The sequence below is a fragment of the Nicotiana tomentosiformis genome, chromosome 8, assembly GCF_000390325.3.
Source record: "Nicotiana tomentosiformis chromosome 8, ASM39032v3, whole genome shotgun sequence".
Taxonomy (NCBI): Eukaryota; Viridiplantae; Streptophyta; class Magnoliopsida; order Solanales; family Solanaceae; genus Nicotiana; species Nicotiana tomentosiformis.
The window spans coordinates 125,938,021-125,965,916 of record NC_090819.1 but is presented as its reverse complement, the minus strand read 5'-3'; the positions used below and the strand labels follow the sequence as shown (position 1 = coordinate 125,965,916).

The 27,896-nt window shown below is 37.2% G+C and overlaps 2 protein-coding genes across 2 annotated transcripts; one reads left to right on the top strand and one right to left on the bottom strand.

Moving 5' to 3' along the window:
- Window positions 1–324: 324 nt before the first annotated feature.
- LOC104116382 (intracellular protein transport protein USO1) lies at window positions 325–22,818 on the bottom strand. The gene is made up of 18 exons (XM_070182762.1): window positions 22,439–22,818; window positions 12,494–12,715; window positions 10,347–10,442; window positions 9,638–9,690; window positions 9,409–9,505; window positions 8,220–8,293; window positions 7,444–7,558; window positions 6,369–6,479; window positions 5,343–5,419; window positions 4,475–4,541; window positions 4,273–4,338; window positions 3,198–3,305; window positions 2,927–3,057; window positions 2,731–2,797; window positions 2,577–2,644; window positions 2,415–2,496; window positions 1,121–1,191; window positions 325–1,028 (listed from the first exon to the last, which is right to left on the bottom strand). The coding sequence occupies exons 1-18, from the start codon at window positions 22,574–22,576 to the stop codon at window positions 650–652; spliced, it is 2,022 nt and encodes a 673-aa protein (XP_070038863.1). The 5' UTR covers window positions 22,577–22,818; the 3' UTR covers window positions 325–649.
- A 1,942-nt stretch (window positions 22,819–24,760) lies between these two features.
- On the top strand, window positions 24,761–26,110 carry LOC138898108 (uncharacterized). The gene has a single exon (XM_070184145.1). The coding sequence runs from the start codon at window positions 24,761–24,763 to the stop codon at window positions 26,108–26,110; it is 1,350 nt and encodes a 449-aa protein (XP_070040246.1).
- The last annotated feature ends 1,786 nt before the right edge of the window (window positions 26,111–27,896 follow it).

Below are 27,896 nucleotides of genomic sequence, written 5' to 3'. Positions count from 1 at the left end.
CATTCATGGGAACTCCTAACTAGTTGTCGTCCTTTTATCAATAACTGGTCAAATGGACCTCATTCCCAATACCCTCTCAGTTGATAAATGCTATGCGTCAATATTACGTTCCATAAAGGGCAGCCCAGTGCACTAAGTTCCTGCTATGCGCGGTGTCCGGGGAAGGGCCGGACCACAAGGGTCTATTGTACACAACCTTACCGTGCATTTCTGCAAGAAACTGTTTCCACGGCTCGAACCCATGACCTCCTGATCACAAGGCAGCAACTTTACCATACTCCATCTGATCAAAAAATATAGAACTACGTTATACGAACAATGAAATAATGGCAAACCACGATCACATTGCCCACAAAGAAATGGTCACTTTCTCATCTGCAAATGTATCTTGGATATGCATTTGCATGTTTACAATCTGTAGATAAACTAATTTCCTACAGGTTTGTTCAGTGAATTGCAGTTGTACATCCACAACTTTGACAATTTACAGAATGAATTAATGCATGGAACTGCATATAGTGATACAACTTACAAAGAACATTCAGAGTTTTTAGGAGCTTAAATTTCAGAGTTGCTTAATCTGCGTACCTACATGACTACTTATACATTATTAGAAATGGACCAAATTTGTTTGAACAGGTGTTTGTATCTATTTGCTCGTCGCTGAGTCTCCAGATTTCAACTCTTTCTCCAGCTCATCAAATTCCCAATCACCTATCTCTTCTGCAGAGTAATCGCGAGTAATCTTACCAAATTCAGATTCTAACTTTGCCAACTCTGCTTCAGGGTCCAGGGCCTGCTCTGTTTTGGCAGATGGTGGTTCATTTTTCTTGCTTTCCCCAGCTACGGCAATTTTTATGGCCTGCTTTTTAGGATGTGAAATATTATCATCTACCATTTCATGGGAAGAATCGTCTCCCTCTTGGACAGGGATTTCCATTTCTAAATTTGGTCGTTCAATAGATTCAAATTCCTGTCTTAGCTTCTCAATGTTTTCAAACAGCTTTTTCATATCTGGATCATCTTTCCTAAAGAAACGGGACAAGTAATTTACTTTATGAACCATCGCACCTAAAAAAGGATATAATAACAAAGAAAACACGATAATGCACAGCCAAACCTGGAGATTTTCTCTTGTTGAGAGTAGAACTGCTCCCTCATGTTGTCAACTACACTAAATGTGGTTATAATCTGCACTTATGAGACATAAATTTGAGAAATCTAGATTGATTTTACAAGGAATATGGAAAAGTAAAAGGCAAGACCAATTCATCCGAAGATGCTCTCGAGCTTATCTTTAGAAGGTCTACTTAATAGATAGAAGAGGAAAAATTAGAAGTATGAATGAACAAAAGTAGCGCAGGTGAGAGGTTCAATGATATGGTTTTAATTAGAAAAATTGTATTATACCAATTCTCAGTTAATATAGTGTACATAACCACAAGTAAATTTCTCAAACCATCTGAATGTATCAGTTCTTCAGATTATTTTCAGTTCAACTAAAGTACGGTACAATATTTTTAAAAAGATAAATAAGAATGTCAATGATACTACTTTTTATATGCAACAATGAATTTTTATCCAAATAATAAAATTTATAAATGTCCCAATATAAAAATAAGAAACTAGTACCTGAAAATATGTTAAAACTAGTGGATCAAATAAGAAACACTAGCCTTTTAAGCATTTTTTTGATTTTCTTGAAAGTGTGATTTACTTATGTCATCATTGGATACACCATTCAAAATTGTTTCGTTATAGTCTATATATTAGATTGTTATACAAAACTACAAACTGTTAAATAAATAAAAGCTAAATTAGATAGATCAATAGAAGTATTGAATATAATTAAATGTTATCCATATTAATTAACGCTATTCACCATCGTCTTGTTAAAAAGATTCTCATAAAATTAGAAAAAAATATATGATGATGAATTGGAAAATTTGTAACTATAGTAATAAAGCAAAACTAGTAAATTGAAATAGTATCTTAAAGTTATAAATCATTAGTACCTTACTTATAACATACTCAATATTATAAATGTCCTACCCTCTCTGGCTCCTTCATTTGATAAAGAGAAACCCTCATAAAATAAAAGCAACCCCAGTTAACTGAATTGGTAGATCTAGAATCCTTCAAAAACATAATACTTCTCAACTACGATACTAATCTTTGTATGATAATATTTTTTATACATATAGTACTTTGATTAGGTTCAGTTTGATACTTCTTTAGTTTTTGTATAAAATAATAAATTACTCCTAATTGTTCGTTACGGTTATACACTTGTACCTAAACCTTCAGTCCAATTGGTTCAGTTGGTTTAGAAAAACCTTTGACATCTCTAGCATAACTCTCTGGATACCAGGCAGTAACATAAAAGTGAACGTATATGTATTTTGTTTTTCTACCTTGGCTTCATAGTCCAAGTATTCCTCCTCCAGACTTTTCCTAGGGCTCAATGATTTTGAGACACCAGATCCCACAGCTGCACTGTTAGACAAAAATAAAACAACAATGAGACTCTGCAGTGCATTATAAGCTAACAAACACATGAAAAAAGAGGGCCTTACCCTTCACCTAAAGTCTTCAAGTTCTCAACAAATTTAGAAATACGATCAATAGAAGGCCTCAACTCTTTCTGTGCAAGCAAAAGATATGGTTTAGAAAGATGTGCTGTGCTAAGCACAGTTAAAAAAAAACTCTGATCATTTACCAATCAAGTACCTCATAAGCAGAGAGGAGTTGCATCACCAAGTTTACAAAATAATCCTCATGCTTTTCGAGTTCAACACTACAAAAGTAATCAACACCAAGAATCCATTCAGGATAACACTGAACAACCTAAAACAGAGTTATACTTTAACGTCCTTCCGGTTCTAAAATCTGGAAGAATGATTATACAGTAAATCAAGTAACATACCTGACCTCCTTGTCTTTACTCTCAGTAAATGAAGACTGAAGGGTCCAAGTATCTTCCAAAAAATTAATCCATGTACCAAGGATATTTGCTTCAACTTTACATGAGCCAATGGATTTTGTCAGCTCGTCTTCCTATGAGGATGAAGAGATAGGTGATGGCCAGTGCAAGAAGTAAGGATAGGAGACACATAACAGGCATACCAGGAGCTGGAACTAGAATCAATGCAAAGGGAATTAGTACACAAGAACAGACATTTAAATAAAAGACGAACCCTAGTTTTTAAATGAGCAACAATCTGATCATTAGCTTCATAGAACTGGTCCCTCTCTTCTCGGACATTTTGAAGGCGTGCATTAGCCGCAGCCAATGAGATATTAACCTGAAAGAAGAAACCCATTAGCCAGAGCCAATAACTTGACAACTAGCACAATTTTTCCGGGAAAAAAAAAATCAAAATCCAATCAAAATGCAAACTCGAACAATTTGATCATTCAAAACCAATCTTGAATCCCTTTACAAAGAAATCTCAACTTGACAGATACAGAACAATAATTTGCATCAACACGGACATGGTGCAGTCACTAATCATGTAAGTCAATAAATTTATAAAATTGGTAAAGAGATGCATCCTCTTAACCTCAAACATTATATATAAGGTTACCCGCAGCACATATCTCTCTAGTATTCAGACTATGGTCCGACAAGTTGCTTAAAGGGAGTATAGACCTACATCTTCTTGTAGTCATGAAAGAGAGAATGATACCTTTTTTTACAGACCACATGATTTTTCAAAGGTCACAGAGGACAAGTAACATGTAAATTCTTAGAAGATAATTCGAAGTACTCCCTCCGTTTCAATTTAGATGAGGTAGTGTGACTCGTCACGGAATTTTTTTTAAAAAGACTTTTGAAATTTGTGGTCTTAAAAGCTTAAGGGGAAAAGCTTTGTGGGGCCATGACATTTGTGTGGTTATAAAAGCTTCTCAATAAGGGTGAAATGGGTAAAATGAGGAGTTTAAAGTTGAATTATTTTCAATTATAGAAATATGTCATTCTTTTGGGAACGGGCTAATAAGGAAAGTGTATCATCTAAATTGAAACAGAGGGAGTATTTTTTTAGATAACGTAAAGGTAATTTTATTCAAGCTAATAGCAAGAAGGTTCTGCAAAAGAGTACAAAAGATCATTACAATGACTCCGCTACATCTTTGACATCATGAAGTCAAAATAATCAAAAAGATGTTCCAATTCTCTATCCCGTGTTCCTTAAACCAGAGAAACTTCTTTACTATTTTTTTCATTTAAAGAAGTCACCAAGGGAATGCCTTCTGTCAACAACATAGTACCTGTTTCAACTGAGCTTCAATCTCAGCTCTTTGTTTCTCCAGTGCAGAAACCTCTGTCGCTAATTCCTGAAAACCAAGCAAATGAACCCCAAACCCCCTTTAGGCCAAACAATCCCAGGAATCTATACTTGGCATTTACTCTTCAACCACGATTGGTGCAAAAGCACTTCGCCTATAATTTAACATTGTGCACGCATGTTACCTTCTCCATTTCACCAACCTCGCTAGTCTTGGTCACACGAAATTTTAGTGCCTCCTCTTTCTGAATTCTGTCAACAACAAATAATGATAATAAATCAGCTAGCTATGTAGATACACATTAAGAATCAAGTAGCAGCAAAAACACTTCACACAATTCATTATTAAGTGATGCCATCATTCAAATATCAGATCCCACTTTAATAACCTTTAATCACATGACCAAACATGGGACTGAAGTTATCATCTACAACCCCTCACAAATAAGATGCATTATCCTGCACCCAAGGGTGTTGCCCAGTGGTCAATGAAATGGAAGGAGAACCATGAGGTTTCAGGCTCAAATTCCAGCAAAGGCAAAAAATTTCTTCCCGATATTCAAGCCTTGGTAGATAGAATTACCCGGTACTTGTGCTAGTGGGAGGTACCAGGTATCCCGTGGAATTAGTCGAAGTGCACACAAGCTACCCCGAACACTACGGTTATCCAAAAAAACAATATGATGCATTATCCCCCACCCTCACCCCCAAAAAAATTCTTATTTGCAGACCAAGTAACCCCTTAGTGTATAAAACATACAACACATGCAAAACAGAAATTTAGCATATATGGTTTGTGGAAACAACTCTGAGAAATGAGTTTAAGCTAAGTTAGAGGCAAAACGAATACAGATCCTTTATAGAGGCAGCTCTGTCTCACCAAATGGCAACACAAATAAAAATGGAGATTGCATAGTGGTGCTTGTTTAGTGATGAAGCGAACAATTTGCGACTTTAAAATGGTGTTTTTTCTTTTTTGGGGATAAGGTTTGCCGCTTTACAAGGGGATTAATAAACCACAAGGACATAGCAACTGAAATATGCACTTCCAACCTGTGGTCGGATATCTTCTTTTCAGCTTTGCAGGTGGAGCTAGCAAGAGATTCAGATAAGACTTTCAACTTATCAACCTGCAAACAGTCATGTACCATAATCTTATGAAAGATGCAACGAACAATTGATGTAGAAGAAGGGATGAATTTTGCCGAAAATACTGGGCCTCATTACTCATTAATGAATAACGATCCACCTGTTCTTTCCATAAACAAATTCGATGAATCATTTCTAGAACTTTGAAGGAACTAGGACATGCTGACCAAATTTGTCTGTCAAAATTGAAATATAAGACAAAAGATGGCAAACAACCTAGGAATATAAGTTGACACCGAAAAGAGATGCTTGATACCTACCAGTAACAAAATATTTCCTAACAGATATTCCCTATGTTTCCTTTTAACCGCTATTATTTGGAGAGTCAAATATTTTTCATTTGACTACAACTTTATATACATTTTATAAATATTTTTAATTTATAAAAATTCATGACCTATAATACTTTTTATCTAGTTACCATATTTTAAAATTATTGTTCAATAATTAGGAGATTATGTCTGAATTGAGACAGTAAATTAAATGGTACGACCTTCGAACTCCAATCCCCTTCTCTAACAGAGGAGAGGAGTAGAAAGGATAGAAATAAAAGCAGCTAGTTGACAAAATGTAGATGCGTAAGTAGAACATATGCCCCACTTGAAACAAAGAATGGTTAGGACTGGGAAATGATTAGATTTTTCTACGAAACGAAAATTTATCATGAGAGAACAAATTTAAAAGATGGCATACACACCAATGGTAGAGAACTTCACAAAGTAGGTCAGGAGTAATGATTTTAATGGAATCTAGACAGTAATAATATGGACATCACATATTATTGAGTGTTTGTTGTCCACCTGATGCAGCCATAACAATCAACATATCAAATGGAAAGGTGAGCAAAATGCAATTTCCCAAACGGGGAACCAAAGTTCCTGTTTTTCAGAAAACAACATTTGAAAGTAATAGGTAAAAGAAGTGATCTACCTTCTGAACATGGACTTCAGGGGAATCCCCATATTTAAGAGCTTTTTTCTTCAGTAGAAGCCCTTCTAATTTAGAGCAGACCCGAATATGTGCAAGTGCTTCTTTCAGAGCCTATCAATAAAATGAAAACTGACGCGTTCAATCAAGTTTTCTATTTCTAACGACAGAACAAAAAAGGAAGGTTTAGCCTAATTTATGAAGTACTAAGAAAACTTTTTGAAAAAAAACTTTCAGTTTCTTATCATATTCGCAAGATAAAACCAAAACTTCTGAAAGTAAGGCCCGGAGAGAATTCTATTTGAGGTGATGTTGATAGCTGAGGCACAGTAACATACCAACCATTTTAAGTGCAAATGACCATTGTTGATGCAAACGGGAAAGCTCTCTCGTGCAGTAAGCTCATACAAAATTTATGAGACCTTACAAAGGTCTACAATTACAGCAAGAAAGTTTTTTTAACAAGTAAAATTAGAACCATAAGAACTTTTTAATAAGAGTAAGACCAGGACCATGAATCTTTTTCATGAAAACCAGAAAAGTGAGTTAAATCTGAAAACTAGAAAAGTGAGATTATATAGAATTAGATAGTGCATATCTTATATCCCATGCATGTAAACCATCTATTCTACCATCTTAGAAAACAGTCACAGACCTTATTTAGAAATCTGAAAGAGAAATTATATTCCTGAATAGGAGTTAACAGACTGGCAAGAACCAGAACAACAATGGAGAAGAACACCTGAATATCGATTCTTCGCTCTCCTTCAAAATCATGTCATTTTCATATATAGTCCAATTACATTCTTCAAATACAGATTAAGATAAAACAAGCAATCCAAATTTATGAAAATACATTCACATGTTTCAATAATATAAACTCAATTAACCATTCAATGACAAATAATTCCACAATGATAGTTTCTTTATAAAGCATGCAATTATAATAACTTGCAATTCAAATAAACTTCTTGATGGCATGCTCAGTTTCATTATGCCACAGGAGCAAAAAGGAAACAACAGAACAGCAATAAGGTTCACTCCTTTTTTTCCTGGATAAATAAGCAATAAGGTTCACCTCTATTGAGGCAGCAGTCTCTTGGGGCATCAATTCATGACCCTCACCATTTGGGCCCTTTGCTGCTTTTATTTCATCAAGTTTTTTCTTCAACAATGAGACCTCAGCATCAATTCTACAAGGAAGAAAGATGAATGATGCATCAACTTATAAACTCTTCCTGACAAGTTTAAACATTTTTCACAATGTATTCTATGCTTATAAAAAAGATTTAACAAGAACTGGTTCTAAAACTGAGCTTCAGTTATGAATTTACAAACGCGGTATTTTTCGGACTTAAGTAGACCACAAAGATATGAAAAATCAGAAAAATATTATATGGTACCTTGCTCATGATTCAAGAACTTGACAATGACCACTATTTACAATACTCCACAAATTAAAATTATCCTTCCTTTTGGGACAATTCACGAATTGAACACTGATACTGCCATTTATTTTGTATAGGTACTGATAGTTACTCCACAACAAACACAAAATGGAAGGCTACAATTATGATTTCATTTGCATTAACGGGAAAAGGAAGAGGACAAAAAGAAAAAAGGCAATAACTTAAAATTTTGTTTTTAAACACATTATCATTTTCTCCATCGTAAAGAACAAGTAGCACAAAACTTCCCCTCTCACCAAAATAAGACCGCCTAAAGATACCAAATTGCATCAGTCAAAGCTCATAATACATGGCAGCTCCGTCTCAAAAATATTTAGCTCCAGACAGACAGGTATTAAAAAACACAAAGATCTCAAGAACGTGAAGTGCGCTAGCAAGAAATTACCTCCCAAGATCAGCATTAATTTTCAAACCTGTGATAGCACTTTCTGCAAACTGGAGCAGCTCATCTCGCTTTACCTGCCAAAAGAAAATTATGTTTTCACAGGATAGAAAGCCATGACAGCAAGTTTTTGTCTTTAGGTAATATTTTATTTATTGGGCAGCCTGATACACTAAGCTCTCGCTATGCGCAGGGTCTAGGAAAGGGCTGGACCACATTGGGTCTTATGTATGCAGTGTTAACCTAATCTATTTTTCTAACATAGTTAGTTAATATCCTCCTCTGTTATCTATTGTGTGATAACAGAGGGGGATATTACCTAAAAAGTTAAACAGGTTAGAAAAATAGATTAGGTGAAAGGGGGCATTGGAAAACAAATGCAAAATTAGCTTCTGAAAAATGGAAAGGAGTGGAGCGAATAGAACTGCATTAATTCCTTGAGACCGGTCAAGACTCAACAGCACATAAAAACATTTTCACCTGAGCACAAGCAGATGGTAAAACAATGTATGCCAAAGTATGAAGATTCTCCTAGTGTTCCCACCCCTGTCAAATTTGATCCACAGACGGAACAGGCAGAAAATGTAATAGAAATGTGTAAATGAACCTGGAAGAGCCTAAGAATCTCACTGGGCCTAGATGGAACACAGATAAAAACATTCAGAACAAACACAGACAAGGAGAAAGTAGGCATCCTTGGAGACGAACTTCAGACACCAAGCCATTGGGGAAACTACAACGTTTCAAATAAAGTGGTCCACAATGTGGCTGCTCAAGGACATCCGCAAATAGATCTTATAAGTATTGTGGGGCATCTATAATCCATAAATTAATACACAGTGGTTTCAAGGATACAGAATTTTCCTTTTCCACAGGTTGAGTATTTCTATTAAGCTAGTTGAGATTTTATTAAGGAGATACAATTAGTTATCAGACCAAATGCAGATGTCAGTACACTTTAGGACAAAATGGCCTGCGATTTAGTTGGTGGTCTGGTTTAGCTAACCAACCACAGTGTAAAATTTCAGAAATTATTAGATAAAAGATGTCTCACAATTGAACTTCACAACATTTTCAGCCTCCGTGAAACATAGTCCTGCAGTGAAAACTATTGGACGGAGAGTACAAAATACATAGAGTTCCAATTATGGTTTTCTATTGATAAAATATAGAAAGGACTATTTGACTTTACCAATACTTCATCTTGGTAGCTTGAGAAAGCTTTTGCCAGATCCTGGATACTGCTGACTATTGCATAGTGAACCGCTTTTCCTCCGGTAAGACACAGTCTGCAAGTAACCAAATAAAGTTATATCTTGACAATGAATACCTAGCCAACAGATGCAACATAAGCCAGAACATAATGAATACCAAAGCTACTAAAGCATAAACTCATGGCCAGTGATATTGATTAAACTCACGCAAACAATTCAAGGAGGAGATCGACTTCTTCTTCATTTGGCGCTTCAAGAATCTGAATCACAGGAAAGAGTAAACCTGCTGTTAACCTTAAGAATCAGCAATCTTGAGAGCTAGATATCGGGCAAATTACATACATAAGAGAAAAAACGAAGGACATTACATTATCTGAAAGGATGAAACTTAAAACACCAATCATTCTCCATATATGTCTTTGTTCAAATAAAATAATACTCCCTCCATTCCAATTTATGTGACACTTTCCTTATAAGTCTGTTTCAAAAAGAATGACATATCTCTATATTTGGAAACAATTTAACTGTAAGCTTTCTATTTTACCCATTTTACCCGTAATGAGAAGCTTTTATAGCCACACAAATGAAATGAGACGTTTAAGACCACAAGTTTCAAATGTTTTATAGCCATACAAATATTATAGCATGTCTAAGACCATTTTTTTAACTTACAACTCCATGCTGAGTCAAACTATGTCACATAAACTGAAACAGATGGAGTAGTTGTCTATATCTAAACTTTCATTTTTTAACCTAAGAACTTTAACGGAAGACGTTTCTTAAGAAGCATTTATTTGAATAGATCAAAGTAATCATGAAAATGAAAACGTAGCAACAGAATTGGTAAAGGAAACTAAAAATGTATGTAGCTTCTTTAGAAAAACCAAACACAGCCTAGAGATATTTATTTACATACCATACATATTGATATGCCCTCCAAAGCTTGACTGTACAGAAAGACGTCACGGAAGTTCATTGGTTCACCACCCATCTCAGAATCATAATAGAGAACCTATCAAATTGGACACGGGATAAAGCTATCTGTGTGAAACAAGTATATTGAGGTTATAAGCTTTCTGAAGGGTGAATCATGAGAATCCAATCAACAATAAACAACATATACCCATAATAGAAAAGAATACTGCAACAATGTGATTTGAGTTTACTCTCCATCTAAGCAACACAAGTACAAGACCTGCAACTAAATAAGAGAGACAAGGGGACCACAATCAAAACAGTCGACAAGAGAGGATTGCTCAATGGTAACCATCCTTCACCTCCAACCCTGAGGTTGTGGGTTCGAGTCACCAGGGAGCAAAGCAGGGAGCTCCCGGGGAGGGGTTAAAATACACACACACACGTATATATAAAAGAACCAAAACAGTCAGTATTTAATTGAGGTGATTGCTTTTACAACAACTAGCATAACATATAAAGCATAGATGTTTTCTCTAAAACTATTCAAGAACAAGCAGAAATGATCCACGAATCAGGATCAGCAAAACTTGATATGCATTTGTAAAACAACCAAAGGCAATCTGATATCCATTAAGATTTGCTTCAAAAATAAGCTTGTGGAAAAAGAAGTTTTATCAAACATGCTCAGCTTCATCAGTTTCTGACATGTTGGTTTCTCGTAGACTGCGTACTTGCTGCATTAACTATTACTGGACTGAAGATGGTATATGAATCACGCTCTAGAGAAACTGAGCTAATGATAGTGGACATAGCAGCTTTAGTACGTGGCAAATAACTATAGTGCAGGAGTTCCACAATCAGACTTCAAATCAGCTGACGAAGACATCCCAGAAGTATGCAGAACAAAACAAGATGCAGCTGCTGCTTAGTGATCAAAAGCAGCATAAAAGGATTGAAGGGAGTGGAATCTATACACTCAACCGACACTCCTTGATATTTATTTCAGAACCAGCAAAAGAGCCATTTAGGGAACTACTGGATACACCTTATCAAAAAGGAGAGTACTAGACACTAGGGGTGGGCGTCGGTCGGCGCGGTGCGGTTTGCAAGAAGTTCGGTTCGGTTTATTTGGTTTTCGGTTATTATTTTGGTGTACCGACAACCGAACCAATATAAATTCGGTTGGTTCAGTTTTACAAATTACGGTTCGGTTGATTTTCGGTTTTGTCGGTCGGTCTTGGGGCTGCCATATTTGGCTTTTTTCTAACTGAAAATTGAGTTTTATATTTAATATCTTTAAAAGGTAGCTTAATTATAAGCTGAAAAACTTGTAGTTGGCGACATGTATCCCAAACGGCATTGAGCATCAAACTATTTCTGCCATAAAAAGAGACTGTTTTACCTCACAAAAATGAAGCAGCAACATCAAAGAAACAAAGAAGTAAAGTGCAAATGCTAGCTAATACCAGAATCTAACTGACTATTCACTATAAGACTATGCATCCTAAAAATGGTTACTAAAGCACAAAAATACATTCATGGATACAAATTTACCTGATTAGCGAATTCCAATAGAGAACTGAGACCCACCACACTTCCCTAATCCTTAGCCATGACATATGTTTAGTCTTTAGAAATCACTAGCCAGAAGCCCATAACCCAATATCTCAAATTCCCATACCCAAACTTCGGTTATTCGGTTAACCGAATAATCGAGGAAGCAAAACCGTAAACCGCACCGAACACCAATGTTTTAAAAAATATAAACCGCAAAAACAACCGAATTAACCGAATAACCGAAACCAATAAAACCGAAATTCTCGGTTCGGGCGATTTTTTCGATTCGGGCGGCATTATGCCCACCCCAACTAGACAACAATGAACAAATTCCTCAACAGATTATTCCATGAGATAAAACAGCACCAATGGATCTGTGGCAAACTACTAAAACATACAATTATTTCACTTAATGCACATATAATCCCAAACTGAAGAACAAAATAATTCTAGAATATTACCATTTCCTTTTCTTTACATGAAGAACAAAAGGGAGAAATTCTTTCTCCGCAGAGAAAATCCAAATCCTGCTTCATCACAAAACAGGAACGGTAAAAGAGAAAGAGCATGGAAGGTCAATTTACTCACCAGCGATTGTTTTCTTGGATTCTCCTTTGCTTCTTCAGAGGGATACTGCTGCTCGTTGATCTTATCCTTATCTTCAGCAGAAATCTCAGTCCTCTTTTCAATTTCTTTAAGTACAGCTAACCACATTTTCAGCAATCGAACTCTCTCTGGTCCCCTGCAAGAAACAGAAGCTTCTTCCAATCTTTTGACCGTCTGTTTGAAGCTTTTGAAGTTCCTATTCCCCTGGCATAAACAGTAAATCATCTAGTTAACTCTTCAGTTACAAATAAGAATAGAGTCCAAGCACAAGGGAGCCCAAATATAAAACCTTACAGTTCCTGTAGTTTCAGAAGTCCATTTGAGCTGGCTGCCTATATTTCTTACTTTTCTTAAGCAAACATTACTTTTAAATTATTGTTACAGTTCAGCTATCATAATGCTAAACAATAAAACAAGTTTGTTCCCTTTTCTTTCGAGGACTACAATACAATAATACTCTCTTGCCTGCTTTTTTTCTTTCTTTTTTTGAGATGATAACAGTTTTCTATATTCAAAAGCACAAAGGATGTGCATACCATAATATCTTAGGGAATAACCATAAATAAATATACATAAATCTATCTATCTTCTTACAAAGACCCAAGAGCATCTATTATAGCTTCTGAGTCCTCTATGTATTCCAGTTTACATCAAAAATGAAAAAGCAGTAGACAATTCATTTTTATCTTCTGAATTGAGTTAGCATTGTCTTCAAAACATCTAGAATTCCTCTCATTCCAAAGAGTCCACCATATGCATGCAGGAATCATACCCCATCTATTCTTCTCACTTACAGATCTTCTCCCCTTGTTCCAGTATAACAGCATTTCCATGGTGCTATTGGGCATGACCCAGTGAATCCCTGTTAGTGCTAAAAAGATGTTCCAAACCTGAACAGTCACTGAACAGTGCAGAAAAGGTGACGGTTGGTTTCATCCTCCCTTCCGCATAGGTGACATCTAGAGCACAAAGGTATTCCCCTTCTCCTCAAATTGTCCTGTGTTAAACATGCCTTTCGAGCAACCAACCAAACAAAACATGCCACTTTGTAGGGTATTTTTACTTTCAATATGTGTTTCCAGGGCCAAAGATCAATCAAAATATTAGTTTGATTAAGCATCTAATTGGAAGAATTGATTGAGAACCTTCCTGAGTTGTGCCCCAACCACCACACCTTTTTTTTTTATAAGGTAAATTGTATTAATCAAAAGGGAGAAAAAACTCCTGCATACAAGAAGTATACAAAAAGTAGAGAATTTACATCAGAACATGATTCTCTACAAATGACGCCCAATCTTCTACACAAGTAGGGGCTACATGTGTGCACCAAAAGGCGATCAAAGATAGAAGACTATTCTTAATGTGTGAAAACGGAGACTCAATCCCCTCAAAAACTCTCCTATTTCTCTCTCCCCAGACTAACCACATGAGAGCTAACGGGGCGAACTTCCACGCCTTTTGCTTGCTTCTTCTACGGAAACCGGCCCAGCTATATAGTATTTCCTTTACAGTGTTTGGCATCACCCATTGAACACCAAAAAGATTCAGGATTGTCCTCCATAAACCCCAGGACACAGGGCAATGCTGCATAAGATGATCAACTTCTTCCCCTGAGCTTTTACACATGTAGCACTAACTAACATGTGTAATTCCTCTCTTTCGCAGATTTTCAGATGTCAAGATCACTCCCCTCGCTGCTAGCCATGCAAAGAAGCACACATTCGTTGGCGCCTTAGGAATCCAGATCGATGAGTATGAGAAAGTAGTCTCCTGTCTCACCAACATACTCTGGTATAAGGACTTTACGGTGAATAAGCCATCGCCACGCAACCCCCATCTCCAAGAATCATAAGATGGATGGGGCATATCTTGCCCGTATAGCAGTGCCAACAAATTTTGGAGCTCCGCAATCTCCCAATCTTGCATGTTCATTCTAAAAAAGAGGTCTCATACTATCCCCTTCATGCTCCTTGCGAATTTGTTGGACCATCAATTCCTTCTGATTTGAAACTCTGAAGACGTGGGGGAAAGAGACCCTCAGAGTAGCCTCTCCACACCACCTGTGATTCCAAAAGCTGATTCTCCTTCCATCTCCCACCTTGTAAGTAATGTTGCCATAGAAAGCTTCCCAGTTCTTCATGATGTTCCTCCACATGCCACACCCGAACGGTGTTGTGATTGCCTTGGTCCTCCAACCCCCTCCCGTGGAATCGTACTTTTCTGCTATGACTTCACTCCATAGAGCATGCTCTTCTACCCCGAATCTCCACAGCCACTTCCCCAGCAAAGCTCTGTTGAATACCCTGAGATCTTTTACTCCAAGTCCGCCCCACTTCTTTGGGGAAGTGACTGTCTGTCAATTCACTAGATGAAACTTTCTAGTTCCATCTGCCGCATCCCAAAGAAAATTCCTTTGAAGCCGCTCCAGTTTTTCTGTGATGCTTACATGTGCTTGCAACAGGGATAAGTAATAGGTAGGGATACTCGACAAAGTGCTTTTAATAAGCACGTCGTTACCGCCTTTTGACAAATACCGTTTCTGCCAGCCTGCTAATCGTTTTTCAACCCTTTCAATGACAGGATTCCAAACAGTAGTATCCTTTTGCAAAGCGCCCAATGCTAGACCCAGGTAAGTAGTGGGAAGAGAGCCCACCTTGCATCCGAAAACATGAGACAAAGCATCAATGTTAGCAACCTCACCTACCGGGAAAATCTCACTTGCCAAGGTTGATTTTGAGTCCTGATACTATCTGAAACCACTGCAGTACCTGCTTCAGGCAGGTCAACTGGTCCATATCGGCATCACAAAAAACCAGGGTGTCATCCGTAAAAAGCAAATGAGAGACCCTTCGGGCACTGAGCACCCCGATCGGAGCTGAGAATCCTCTCAAGAAGCCTCCACTCGCTGCACGATCTATCATTTTACTCAGAGCATCCATCACTAAAATGAATAGCATGGGGATAGGGGGTCACCTTACCTGAGCCCCCTGGAGCTGCCAAAGAAACCACACGGGTTACCATTAACCAGGACAGAGAATCTGACTGATGAAATGCAGAACTTGATCCATCTCCTCCATCTTTCCCCAAACCCCATCCGCTTCATAATGAAGTCCAGAAACTCTCAATTGACATGATCGAAAGCCTTCTCAAGGTCCAACTTGCACAGTAATCCGGGTTCTCTATTTTTCCTTCTGGAGTCTACAAGTTCACTTGCCACCAGAGCAGCATCCAGGATTTGCCTACCTTCCACAAACGCATTTTGGGAGGACGAAACAGACATGTCAAGAACCTTCCTGAGTCTGTTGGAGAGCACTTTAGAAATAATCTTGTAAATGCTCCCTACTAGACTGATAGGCCTATAGTCTCTGATGCAAAATGCGCCTTCTTTCTTAGGCACAATGGTAATAAAAGAAGCATTGATGCTTCTCTCGAAAGCATCATTCACGTGGAAGTATTTGATGGCTTCCATCAACTCCCCCTTAACGGTGTCCCAACAGAGCTGGAAGAAGGCCAAGCAGAAACATCATGCCCAGGGGCCTTATCACCAGCACAACTCGACACAGCATCGTGCACCTCCTACTCCTCGAAAGTTCTTTCTAGCCACTCATTGTCTCCCTCCCTTATGTGGTTGAACTCTATTCCCCCCAAAGTAGGCCTCCAACTAACTTACTCTTTGTATAAGTTCTCATAAAACCCCATTATCGCCCATTTTACCTCCTCCTCTCCCTCGATCCTCACCCCATCTACAACTAGGGACTCTATGAAGTTTCTCCTTCGATTTGCAACCGCAACCCTGTGGATGAACTTGGTATTCGAATCCCCCTCCTTTAACCAGAGCGCCCTTGATTTTTGTCGCCAACTAGTCTCCTGAGTTATTGCTAACTCGACTATTTCACTCTTAACCTCCCCCAATCTCACTTTCTCAGGTTCATCTAGCTCTCTCGCCCCTTCCCCTCGCTCTAATTCCTCCAATTCATGCATAAGCTCCCTCATTTTGACCTCCACCCTCCCGAAGACCTCCTCATTCCACCTAATAATATCTCCCTTGAGCAATTTGAGTTTCTTCGACAGACGGAATGAGGGTGACCCTGATACCCCGTAGCTGGTCCACCATTCTTGCACTTTGTCACAAAATCCTGGCACTTTCAACCACATGTTCTCGAACCGGAAGGGAGCACGAACCCCCCTCCCTCTGCATCCATCTAGCAAGATGGGCAAGTGATCCAAAGTCAGCCTAGGTAAAGGGATCTGCAACACATTCGGCACCAGCTCATCCCAGGAGGACGATATCAGAAATCTATCGAGTCTGGACCTTGAGTTTGAATCCTCCGCCCTGGCCCAAGTAAACCTTTCCCCTAACAAAGGAAGATCAATAAGAAAGTGATCATTGATGAAGTCAGAAAACTCCTGCATGGCCCTCGAAATCAAATTGCACCCTAATCTCTCCTCCGGGAATCTAATAGTGTTAAAGTCTCCCCCTAGAACACATGGAATGTCCCATTCCCCCATAATATTGGCAAGTTCCTCCCAGAAAAACACCTTGGACCCTTCCCCTACCGACCCGTACACTCCCCCAAATCCCCACTCCACCTCACTCACTCTATCTTTGATGAGAGCTGCCAAAGAGAAAACTCCCTTCTTAATCTCCTTTACCTCCAAGCTTCTATCATCCCACATAAGTAGAATGCCCCCGGCACTTCCCGCTGCTGGGACCCAGTCATATTTCACCCAACTACCTTCCCATACATTTCTCACGATCGCATCCGACAAAACTTCCATTTTGGTCTAATGAAAACAAACTAGGTTGGCACCCCACTCCCTAACTCCCACTTTGATGATGGCCCTTTTGTTTGGGTCATTCATCCCCCTGACATTCCATGAAAGGATCTTAACTTCCATAAGCAACAATAGCCCTCATTTCCCCACCCCCACCCCCCTAGCCGAGGTCCCTTTCTCCATGTCACACACTCGACCCCTTCTCTGATACACCACTACATCCCCTATTTTATTTTGATTAACACATTTACCCAACTCCCTTCCCGCGCCTTCGTAACAAGGTTGTTTCTCAATCTACCTCAACAGTTCTAGCACCCTATCTTCCTTCCCTTCAAAAGAAACACCTAAGAACTTCCCAAAGTTTAATAGTTTATCCTCCATCCATAAGGACATATCCCCTTCTCCAATCCGTGACGAAATTGGACATGCGTCTTCTGTAATTACCTTTTCCTTGCCCCTACCGGAGGAATGCAAGACCATGGCATTGCTAGTAATAGGAACTCTGGGTGCCGGGTGGATCACGGCGTTTCTTTGAGAGGCACCAACCTCAGGAATTAATGCCTCTCTTGGAGGAGATTGTATTGTAACCTCAGCACATCTAAGCACAGTGGGAGATGAGGGGGCGATGGAGCTGGGTCCATCAGAGGCGGGGGGCCGTAGAATAACACCGCCAGCTTTAGCCGGTGCTGCCCCTGGAACAGTGGTCGAAGAGGGGCACAAGTCCCTAGTGCTTGGTGAAGAAATAGCATTGTGTGAGGCATCATTGGCAGAAGAAGGAGGAGTGACTGCTCCCATATGTTTAGGAGCCTTATCGGACACAGCTTGATATAATCTGGGCCCCTTTGGATCGATTCTAATAGAATTGGGAAAAGTTGCTGGGCCCATGTGTGGAGGCCCAGGCCTATGCTTGCTGAAATCTTGCCCGACCCTATGATAGTTAATAGAGGACCAACCTATTCTGCCTTTCCAGCCCGCATCACTAACCCATTCACGTCTTTTCCTCCTGTTAAAATTGTCTTCTTCTCCCAAAATCAAACCTCCCGTCACTTCTCGATCTACCGACTGATTCCAACTTAGTCCACTGATCCGGTGAGCCCTCCCCTCCCCTCAGAAACTGATTCGGTGAGTCCTCCCCTCCCCTCAGAAACTGATTTCCCCTTCCCTCCTTTCTATTTGACCTTTCCTTTTCTTCCGCCAAAATCACAGGCATAAAGATAGGGCGAAATTCAGGGCTCAACCAAACCCTGTAGCTTAAGTAGCCATCTTCCACCACAGTGGAGACAGGAATTCTGCCCCCTTTCCTCACCACAATCCTTACTCGCGAGAGATCGTGCAAGCTGCAAGTGACATCAATGAAACCCCCACAGATTTCCCCAACCTTCTTGAATAGGTCAAGACACCAGAGGTGCACCGGAAGACCCACCATGTTGACCACCAATGTTTCGCAAGCGAAACGAGGGTCGAGACACCCATCGTGCTCCACCCATCTGTCTAACTTTAAGAAATTCCCGTCGAACCACCTGTTTCCTCTGACAAGAATTTCTGACGCTTGAGACTCGTCGACAAATCGAAAGAGATATTGCGTGTCCCCCAGTTGCGATATTTTCAGCCCGTCCTTGACGTTCCATGCCTCTGCTGCCCAGTTCCTAACAGCTTCTGGAGAACCAACCCATTTGGAGAAAGACTCAATCAAACAAGAGTCCAAGAAACCTTTACGCCTGAGAGTGTGCTCCTCGGACAGCGAGAAGTGTGGCTTCTGCCCTACATAAAGCTTTCGCTGGCATCTTCCCCCAAGTTCGAGGGCTGGCCAAGATGCAGCTTTACTAAAAGACGTGCTTTCCAATTTTCTAGATTCTAGGGAGAAGTAGGAACTTCTCTCTGAAGAGTCCGTCATAGCTAAACCAAGAGCCTCGCGAGGGGACTGACTAAAGAAGAGAAAGTGAGAGGGAGTGAAATCTGGCCGGAAAAAGACACCTCCGTCGCCGGAAAATAGCAAAAGTGGTCGGAAGTTGAGGTTGATGGATGGGTGAGATCGGAACAGCCTCGCGAAGAGGCTGTCTGAAGGAAAAAAATTGGGATCTGGCCTGGAAAGGCGTCACGCGCCGGCGCGTGGGGTAGGGGTGGTCGGAGATCTGCCGCGCGCGACGGCGCGTGGGGTGTCAGATCTCGGCGATTCTTGCTGGGGTGGTGTGAGTCGCGACAGGGTTGGCTCTCGAATGGTGGTGGTGAGGTCCTAGGATTCATGATTCATGGTGGTGGTGATGGGGTGGATTGGGTTGTCTGTGTAGTAAACTACGCTTTCATCACTCATGCCTAAGAAAATTCAGTAGATAAAAACAAAATGCCCCAACCACCACACCTTGTCTACGTCCTGATTGACCCCAGTCCCCAGTGAATTGATTGAGTTTGTTGTAAAAATCTGCAATTCTAGTGATTTCCCAATCATTTAGGAGTCTTCTATAAGTGAGATTCCACCCTTGAGCTGACCAAACCTCATTCATAGTGGCTTTCTGTTGCTGAATTATTGAGAAAATGTCAGGGTACATTGTCTTCAAAGGCTCCTGTCCCAACCAGTTGTCTTCCCAAAAAGAAATGCTCTGTCCACTACCCACTTTATAGCTGATTTTGTTGCTGAAGATTTCTGATTGTCTTCCAAACACTAACCCCATAGGTAGTGTTTACTATCTTAGTTTTCCAGAGCCCTGCCTCTCCATATTTGTCTTCAATTACCATCCTCCATAATGAATGTTCTTCAGTTGTGAATCTCCACAACCGTTTTATGAGGAGGCTTTGGTTTCGTTTCCTCAATTTTTTTATCTCTTGCCTGCTTATATCAGGATGTTCTCTATTCTTTCATTATCCTTAACACTTGCATTATCTTCGTAGTTATTATTTTAGAGTTTGCTGCTGTTGTTATACCCATGTACAATGAAAAGCTCTTTTTTGCTCTTTCTTTCCTTTTTCTTTGTTCTGCTTCAGTGCCACTTTGATAGTTCTACTTCAAAGAAGATCTTTCGTTTCACTCGTATCGTTGGGTTGATCTTTTAGCTCCTTTTTTTTTCTTTTCATTAATGGCAGAGCCAGGCCAGCTTCACACACTCAACTAATAAACCATATAACTGCTACCTCCCACCAGCACAAATACCCACCAAGACTTACGCAGATAGAAAGAGTTAACCTAGTTCCACCTCTCCTACAATTTGAACCTTAGTTCACTCGGGTTATTACTCAAACTTTTTACCACTAGGCAACCTCGTCAAGCGCTGATATGTTTTCATTTTACTTTCTAGCTATTTAATTTATACTCTATAATGTTGACATCGTCTAGGTGTGATATACATAAAACTCCATAGCCCTTACAAACAGAGGTTTAGGGATCTTTACCCCTGCATGACGTACAAATCTCTAACTTTATCAGAAAACCCACTTCATGTCAAGAATCAAGCTTTCTTATATAGTTTATCTCATAGGCGAGTCAGCCCATCAGTCCATCACCCTAGTATCAGGACTTGGTTATTGAGTTCCCGAATTTTGTGAAGTAGAACATTCGACAATAGCCAATTCGTCAAATATTACCAAGCCTAATCTGTTAGATAAACTTAGCACTATTCTTGAGCAACATTCAACAACTCAAGTTTTAAGGAAGGAATTAAAACCAAAATGGATTTCAATAGAGTTCTACCAGTAAGCAAATTACTCAATAATTCCTCACTCTTTTACCTTATTTAAAATAAAATAAAAAATCCATGGTGTTCCCTCTCACCTCAGTCAACACCTTTCTTCTCACTATCCTCCTCTTTCTTCACTCTCTTGAATAGCTTCTTATGCAAAAAAACGCTCAAACAATACCCCTTTATGTTGTGTTCTCTAAAACCTCCACCACATAATTCACTGGAATAACCAATTCCAAATCACCCTTCTGCTTCAATTTAGATGACCAACATTTGTGCTCCAAAAATTTCTAGACTAAGGAGCGTAATGACCCGTTTGTCCATAGATATTTTTTCCTTTTTTTATTTTTTTTCAAAAACATGTTTGTCCATGAAATTTTGCAAATTTTAGGAATTTTTCGAAAATGAATTTTTTTAAAACCAAAAAGTGGTTTTGACCACTTTTAAACCACTTTTTCAAAATTTTCAAAAATTTTTGTTTCCTCACTAGTAAAACTACAATATTTTTTCAACTGAAATGCATGTCCAAACATAATTTCAAATTCCAAATACCTTTTTTTAACTTAACTCCAAATACAGAGTACTTTTTTTCAAAGATTACAATTTTTATGTCCAAACGCCTACTAAATTCGATTTTCTCTTCCTCTACCTCAACCCCCTCAAACTTACAACCACCGTCCTCTCCGTCCCTCACGTGACTCATGATTCTCTATAACAATATCACGCACACTCATGTGCCCGCTACCTAGCACAATTTAGGCTCCTCAATCAATAAATCCATGGAGCACAAATTTGGGTCATCTAAATTGAAGTTCTTGGGTGAGTTGAAACTGGTTATTCCAGCCAATTTTGTAGCTGAGAATTTGAATAAGACGGCGAAAAGGGGTAATGTTTGAGTGCTTTGCATAAGAAACTGTTCAAGGTAGCGAAGAAATAAGAGGATAGCAAGAAGAAGGCATTGTCTGAGGTAAGTGGTGTTGAGTCCCATATCGTTTGTGGATGGGCATTTGGACTCCTTATATGGTCTTGGTCAATCTTCACCTAATGATCTAGCTTTTCGGGTTGAGATATGCCCAGATTCCATTTCTTTATCATGGTATCAAAGTTAGGCATCTTAATTCTTGTTTAATTCGATGTTGGGGCCCCATATTACATTGTACAGGCTACAGATGTCCAGTTCTGTACGTGAGGGGTGCTGAGTCCCACATCGTGTTTGTGAGATGGTTTCACCACCTCATGAGCTAGCTTTTCGGGTTGACTTAGGCCCAAATTTCATTTCTTTAACAGGAACACCATGACATTAGCGATGGTGCATTGGTGCTTAGAGGTGAGATGGAATTGTCGTTGGTAGAACTCTATTGGATTCCATTTGGGTCTTAATTCTTTTCCAGGTACTCGATTTATAGTGAGCTAAGTTTATTTATATAAAAGTAGTAATAAATAAATATACAAGAAGAGAAGAGGGAAGTGGAGAAATTACAATGCGGTGGTGAAGCTCGGCAACAGCTTGACCGGCTTGTTGAACGACAGAGTCGGCATAGTTCTTTACGGTGCGGGTGAGATTGTTGTTGTTCCCAACCTCCACTGCTTTGCTCATCGCAGATTTCAACCACGACATTTCTGCTATTCTTCGAATTAGGGCTCTATAGTATATGACGCCAGAAGAGAACAGAAGAAGATTAATGAAGCTACTACAAATTTTTCTTTTTCCTGATATCTAATCAATAAATGGGAATAAAGATGAAGATTGTTGTTCTTCTCTCCACAGCTTGGGATGGGCAGGAAACCCAACTTGTTTTGCGACTTCAATTTTTACTTGACTTGGAAGACAGACCCGTTTACTGACGAAGTTTGTTGTATTTTAGGACAATCAGGGGCGGCCGGTCCATAAAGCGGGTAAAGTAATTGCTTTAGCCCACATTTATGGGCCCCATTTTTTGTTATATCTATATTATATATATAAATTAAAATATATATAAAATAAAACGGGAAGTTTAAACACAAATTTAAAATAGTGGATCACGAGTCCACAACTTTCTCAAAGTTTGCAAAGTGAACACAAGCAGAACGTGTGCACCGTGCATTGTGCAATTGTGCACAGTGCACTAATAGTCTAATAGCTATGCCATTATATTATATATTATACTTTGTTCTTACTCACAAAACTTTGTTGAGCAAAGTAAAGACAAGTAGACAACTTGTGCAATGTGCACTAATAACTATGACACTATATTATATTTTATACTTTGTTTTTACTTTATTTTTCAACGGTTCAACTTATACCTAACGTGAGTAACACTATACCACTATATTATATTTTTATACTTTATTCTTCATTCTTCAATTAATCACACTCCATTCTTCATTCTTCAATAGCCAAAGATCAAAGCTTATTTTGGATCTTCAGAGTTCAGTGTATTGATTCAAGAAATAGTGGAGTGTTTTTGTTTGTTCTATTTTCATGATTCAAGTCTTACAAGTTACAACAAGCATACTCGAACAGAAAATTTAATTTCATATCAAGCTATCCGTTTTTTAACCAGGTTCTATTATTCTATCTTTTATTATTTTCTCATCTAAAATTTGATATTTTGTTATTTAGTGCATTTTTAGATTATTTATTATTATAAGAAGATAAGTATGTCAAATAGAAAGTGTGAATCTGGTTATGAAAAACTCAAGAAAAAAAGAAGAATTCAAAATCTAATACAATCTCAAAAAGGTGCTCTTGACAAATTTTTATTGAATAATAAAAATCTTGAATCAGAAAAGTTGGGAGATTGTTCTCTAGATGACCAAGTTAGTAATTCAGTTGAGTTAGATAATTCGAAAATTAATAATATTCAAGTAGAAAAAGAACAAGTAAGTGACAAGCCGAAAATAGATCCTCAAAATAATACATTGATGCTTATGAATGAAATAAATAATTCAACTCCTATAAATATATATGATCTTAGTCAATGGACTAATATAGATACAAAGTTGAGAGATCTATTGCTAGAAAATGGGCCAATTAGAATAATTGACACAAATTTTCCGAATGATACATTTTTAAGACATTTTTCTACTACACATTATATTCAAAAATTGGTGAATGGTGAAAGACATGATAAAAGATGGTTAGTTTATTCTAAAGACTTAGATAAAGTATTTTATTTTTGTTGTAAGTTGTTTAGTTTGAGTTCCGGAACTTGTAGTAGTAAACTAGCTAGTGAAGGTAGTAATGTTTGGAGAAATATTAGTACTAAGCTCAAAACTCATGAAACAACAAATGAACATATTATTAACATGGCTGCATGGATTGATTTAGAAATAAGACTGTAAAAAGATAAAATAATCGATAAAGATGTTCAAGAACAAATCAATAGAGATAGAGAGCATTGAAAAAATATATTGTCAAGAATTATTGCCGTGATCAAAACTCTTGAAAAAAATAATTTAGCATTTAGAGGAAAAAATGAAAAGATATATCAAGAGAATAATGGAAATGTTTTAAGTTTAATTGAAATGATTTCAGAATTTAACCCTGTCATGCAAGAACATATTCGACGAATTAAGCATGATGAAATTCATAGTCATTACCTTGGGTATAGAATACAAAATGAATTGATAAACTTATTGACAAGTGAAATTAAGAATAAAATTATTAAAAAAATTATAGAAACAAAATATTTCTCTATCATACTTGATTGCACTCCAGATACAAGTCATGAAGAACAAATGTCTTTTATACTGCGGAGTGTGGATATTTCGGCAACTCCAATAAAAATTAATAAATATTTTTTAGAATTTTTAAAAGTAGATGATACAAGCGGAAAAAGGTCTTTTTGAAGTTATTATAGATGAAATAAAAAATATTGGACTTGATATTGATAATTTAAGAGGGCAAGGATATGATAATGGGTCAAATATGAAGGGAAAACATCAAGGAGTGCAAAAAAGACTTCTTGATGTAAATCCTAGATCATTTTATACACCATGTGGTTGTCATAATCTAAATTTGTTACTTTGTGATATGGCTAATTCTTGTACAAAAGCTATATCATTTTTTGGAGTGGTACAACGTATATATTCACTATTTTCATCTTCTACTAAGCGATGGAAAGTATTAAAGGATAGTGTACCTAGTCTAACTCTTAAATCATTGTCACAAACTCGTTGGGAAAGTCGTATTGAAAGTATTAAAGCAATAAGATTTCAAACTCCAAAAATAAGAGATGCTTTATTGAAATTAGTAGAAATTAGTGATGATCCAAAAACTAAAAGTGAAGCTAATTCCTTAGTAACATATGAACTCGAAAATTTTGAATTTTTATTGGGTATGACTATTTGGTATGATATATTATTTGTTGTTAATTCAGTTAGCAAAAGTATGCAGTCAAAAGACATGCATATTGATGTTGCCATAGATCAATTAAAAGGTTTGATTTCTTTTTTTAATAAATATAGAGAAGAAGGATTTGTAACTGCTATGATTTATGCCAAAGAAATTGCATTTGAAATGAATATTGAATCCGAATTTCGTAAGAAACGTGTGATATCTAGGAAGAATTTTTTTGATGAGAATGTTGCTAATGAAATCTCAAAGTCTCTTGAAGAGTCCTTTAGAGTTGATTACTTTTTATACATTGTAGACAAGGCTATTGTTTCACTTCAAAATAGATTTGAACAAATTGAAGCATATGAAAATATTTTTGGTTTTCTATTTAGTGGTAAAAAACTAAGATCACTAAATGATGGAAATTTAAAAACACATTGCCTTAATCTTGAATTTTTCTTAAAGCATAATAATCAATCCGATATTGATGGTTTAGATTTATTTTCTAAGTTGAAAGTATTAAGGAAAATAGTACAAGTAGAAGATAATAGTTTAATCGATATACTCAATCAAATAAAGAGACTTGATTCTTTTCCAAATGCCTATATTGCTTATAGAATAATGTTAACAATTTCAGTTACCGTTGCTTCACCGGAAAGAAGTTTTTCAAAATTAAAATTGATAAAATCTTACCTAAGATCAACAATGTCTCAAGAGAGATTAAATGGGTTAGCTATATTGTCAATTGAGAAAGACTTATTAGGAGAAATTAATTATAAGAAAATTATTAGTAACTTTGCATCTAAAAAAGCTAGAAAAATTGACTTCAAATAATAATAAAAAAATTAAAACATTAAGGCCCCTCATTAAAATTTGGCTTTAGGCCCCAAAATACGTCGGGCCGCCCCTGAGGACAAAGGAGAAATAAGCCTTGAAACAAATTGTCATTGCTTTTAAAGATGAAATACTGTAATAAAATATACAATTAAAATTTTATTATTTTAGCTAAAAAATTTATGTAGTTAAAAATAATGGAGCTCTAGAGCTCTAGTAAAAAAGAATTATAGATTTCTTCGTAAAAAAAGAGAAAATAAACAGTTAAAATAAATACTTGTTGCATCTAAATAAGAAAACAAAATTCACAGCTTGAATTCTATTATTTTTGCTTAAACTTTTTACTTGGCAAAAATAATGGAGTTTCAATTAAGTCCTTTTTACATATTTGGCCCGAAAAATGCACAATTAGAAGAAACTAAAAAAATTTAAAGATGTAAATATGCATTGCTACATTAAAAAGCATAAGAAATACTTAATAAAAATAAATAAATTATTATTTACGACTATGCAATAGTTACACTTAAAAAATAATATCTTGAAAGATAATTTTTTTAATTTTTTATCACTCTCACGCGCCTAAAATTTAGGTGCCTTAGGGGTTAAAGGTTATCAAACTTACAAGTTGTTGGGGGATACAATTAGAACCAAATATAATTCACATGTGCACCAAATAAAGTGTCAAATTCACGAAATATTCCGAAATATAATTGCACTCATCCTTGGCTCCTGCTTTGTTATTCTAGTATAGGAAATGATTCTCGAGAAAATATCATTATCACTCCCTCCCTCCCTCCTTTCTAAATTGAGGATACTTAAACTTTATAGGGTCTCTCTACTGCTTTACGTGTACTTGCACAAGTCTATTAAATCGGTAAATTAAAATATTTACTATTCCATTATTAAAAAATTGTAACCGAGCTTTGCTTCTTGATACTTGTATTTTCTGTAGCTAATAACTCTAAGGTTTCACAATCTTATTAATTTGCCAATATGCATAATCTGAATTCTGAACTACACAGATAACGCCCATAATTATTTTATTAGTCGGGGATCAATTGCTTTTGACAGGTCGAGACAGGTCGACAAGTCCTGTGTGTGTTTGATATGATCTATTTTTCAAGTTATTTTCTAGTGTTTTATTGTCAGAAAATATTTTCTATTGAAAATTGTTTTCATCGTCACGTGAAAAATGATTTCTCTCACTTTTAGCGGAAGTCAATTTTCTTTTTCACAATTATTTAAACTCTAAACTTACATCGCTACATCAATTAATACTAAAACATCCAATACAGTTCCAATTAAAACTTTGTTGCAAACCACAAAAGTAGAAGTCAACTTGGCTTTTGCTTCTTGGCCAACTGAAATATTAATTGATGAAACGAAACGCGTATCTTGTCTAGCACATTTCCAATGTCAACTTCTACATTCTTTTGTATTAATATTATTATTATTATTATTATTATTATTATGTGTATTAGTTATTTGTTCTAATTTTCTAATCATATTTGATTTTCCAATTTCTTGAAAGAATGACAATATATTTACCATAATTGATTTTGTCTTTTACGAAAAAGGAAAATATAATTTTTTTCATATTTGGCTAGTCCTTTCTCTTGGAATAAAAAATTTTGACTTCAATAAATTAAGAATCTTTTAAGGTGTTAGAGAGTCATGTTTAGAGGAATAATTTCGGACAAGTGTTAGTCTGCTAGTTTGCCTCTTTGTGTTTTGTACTCTTTTTTATATAGTGGATTGCTCATATCCGCCTGTGGATGTAGATCAA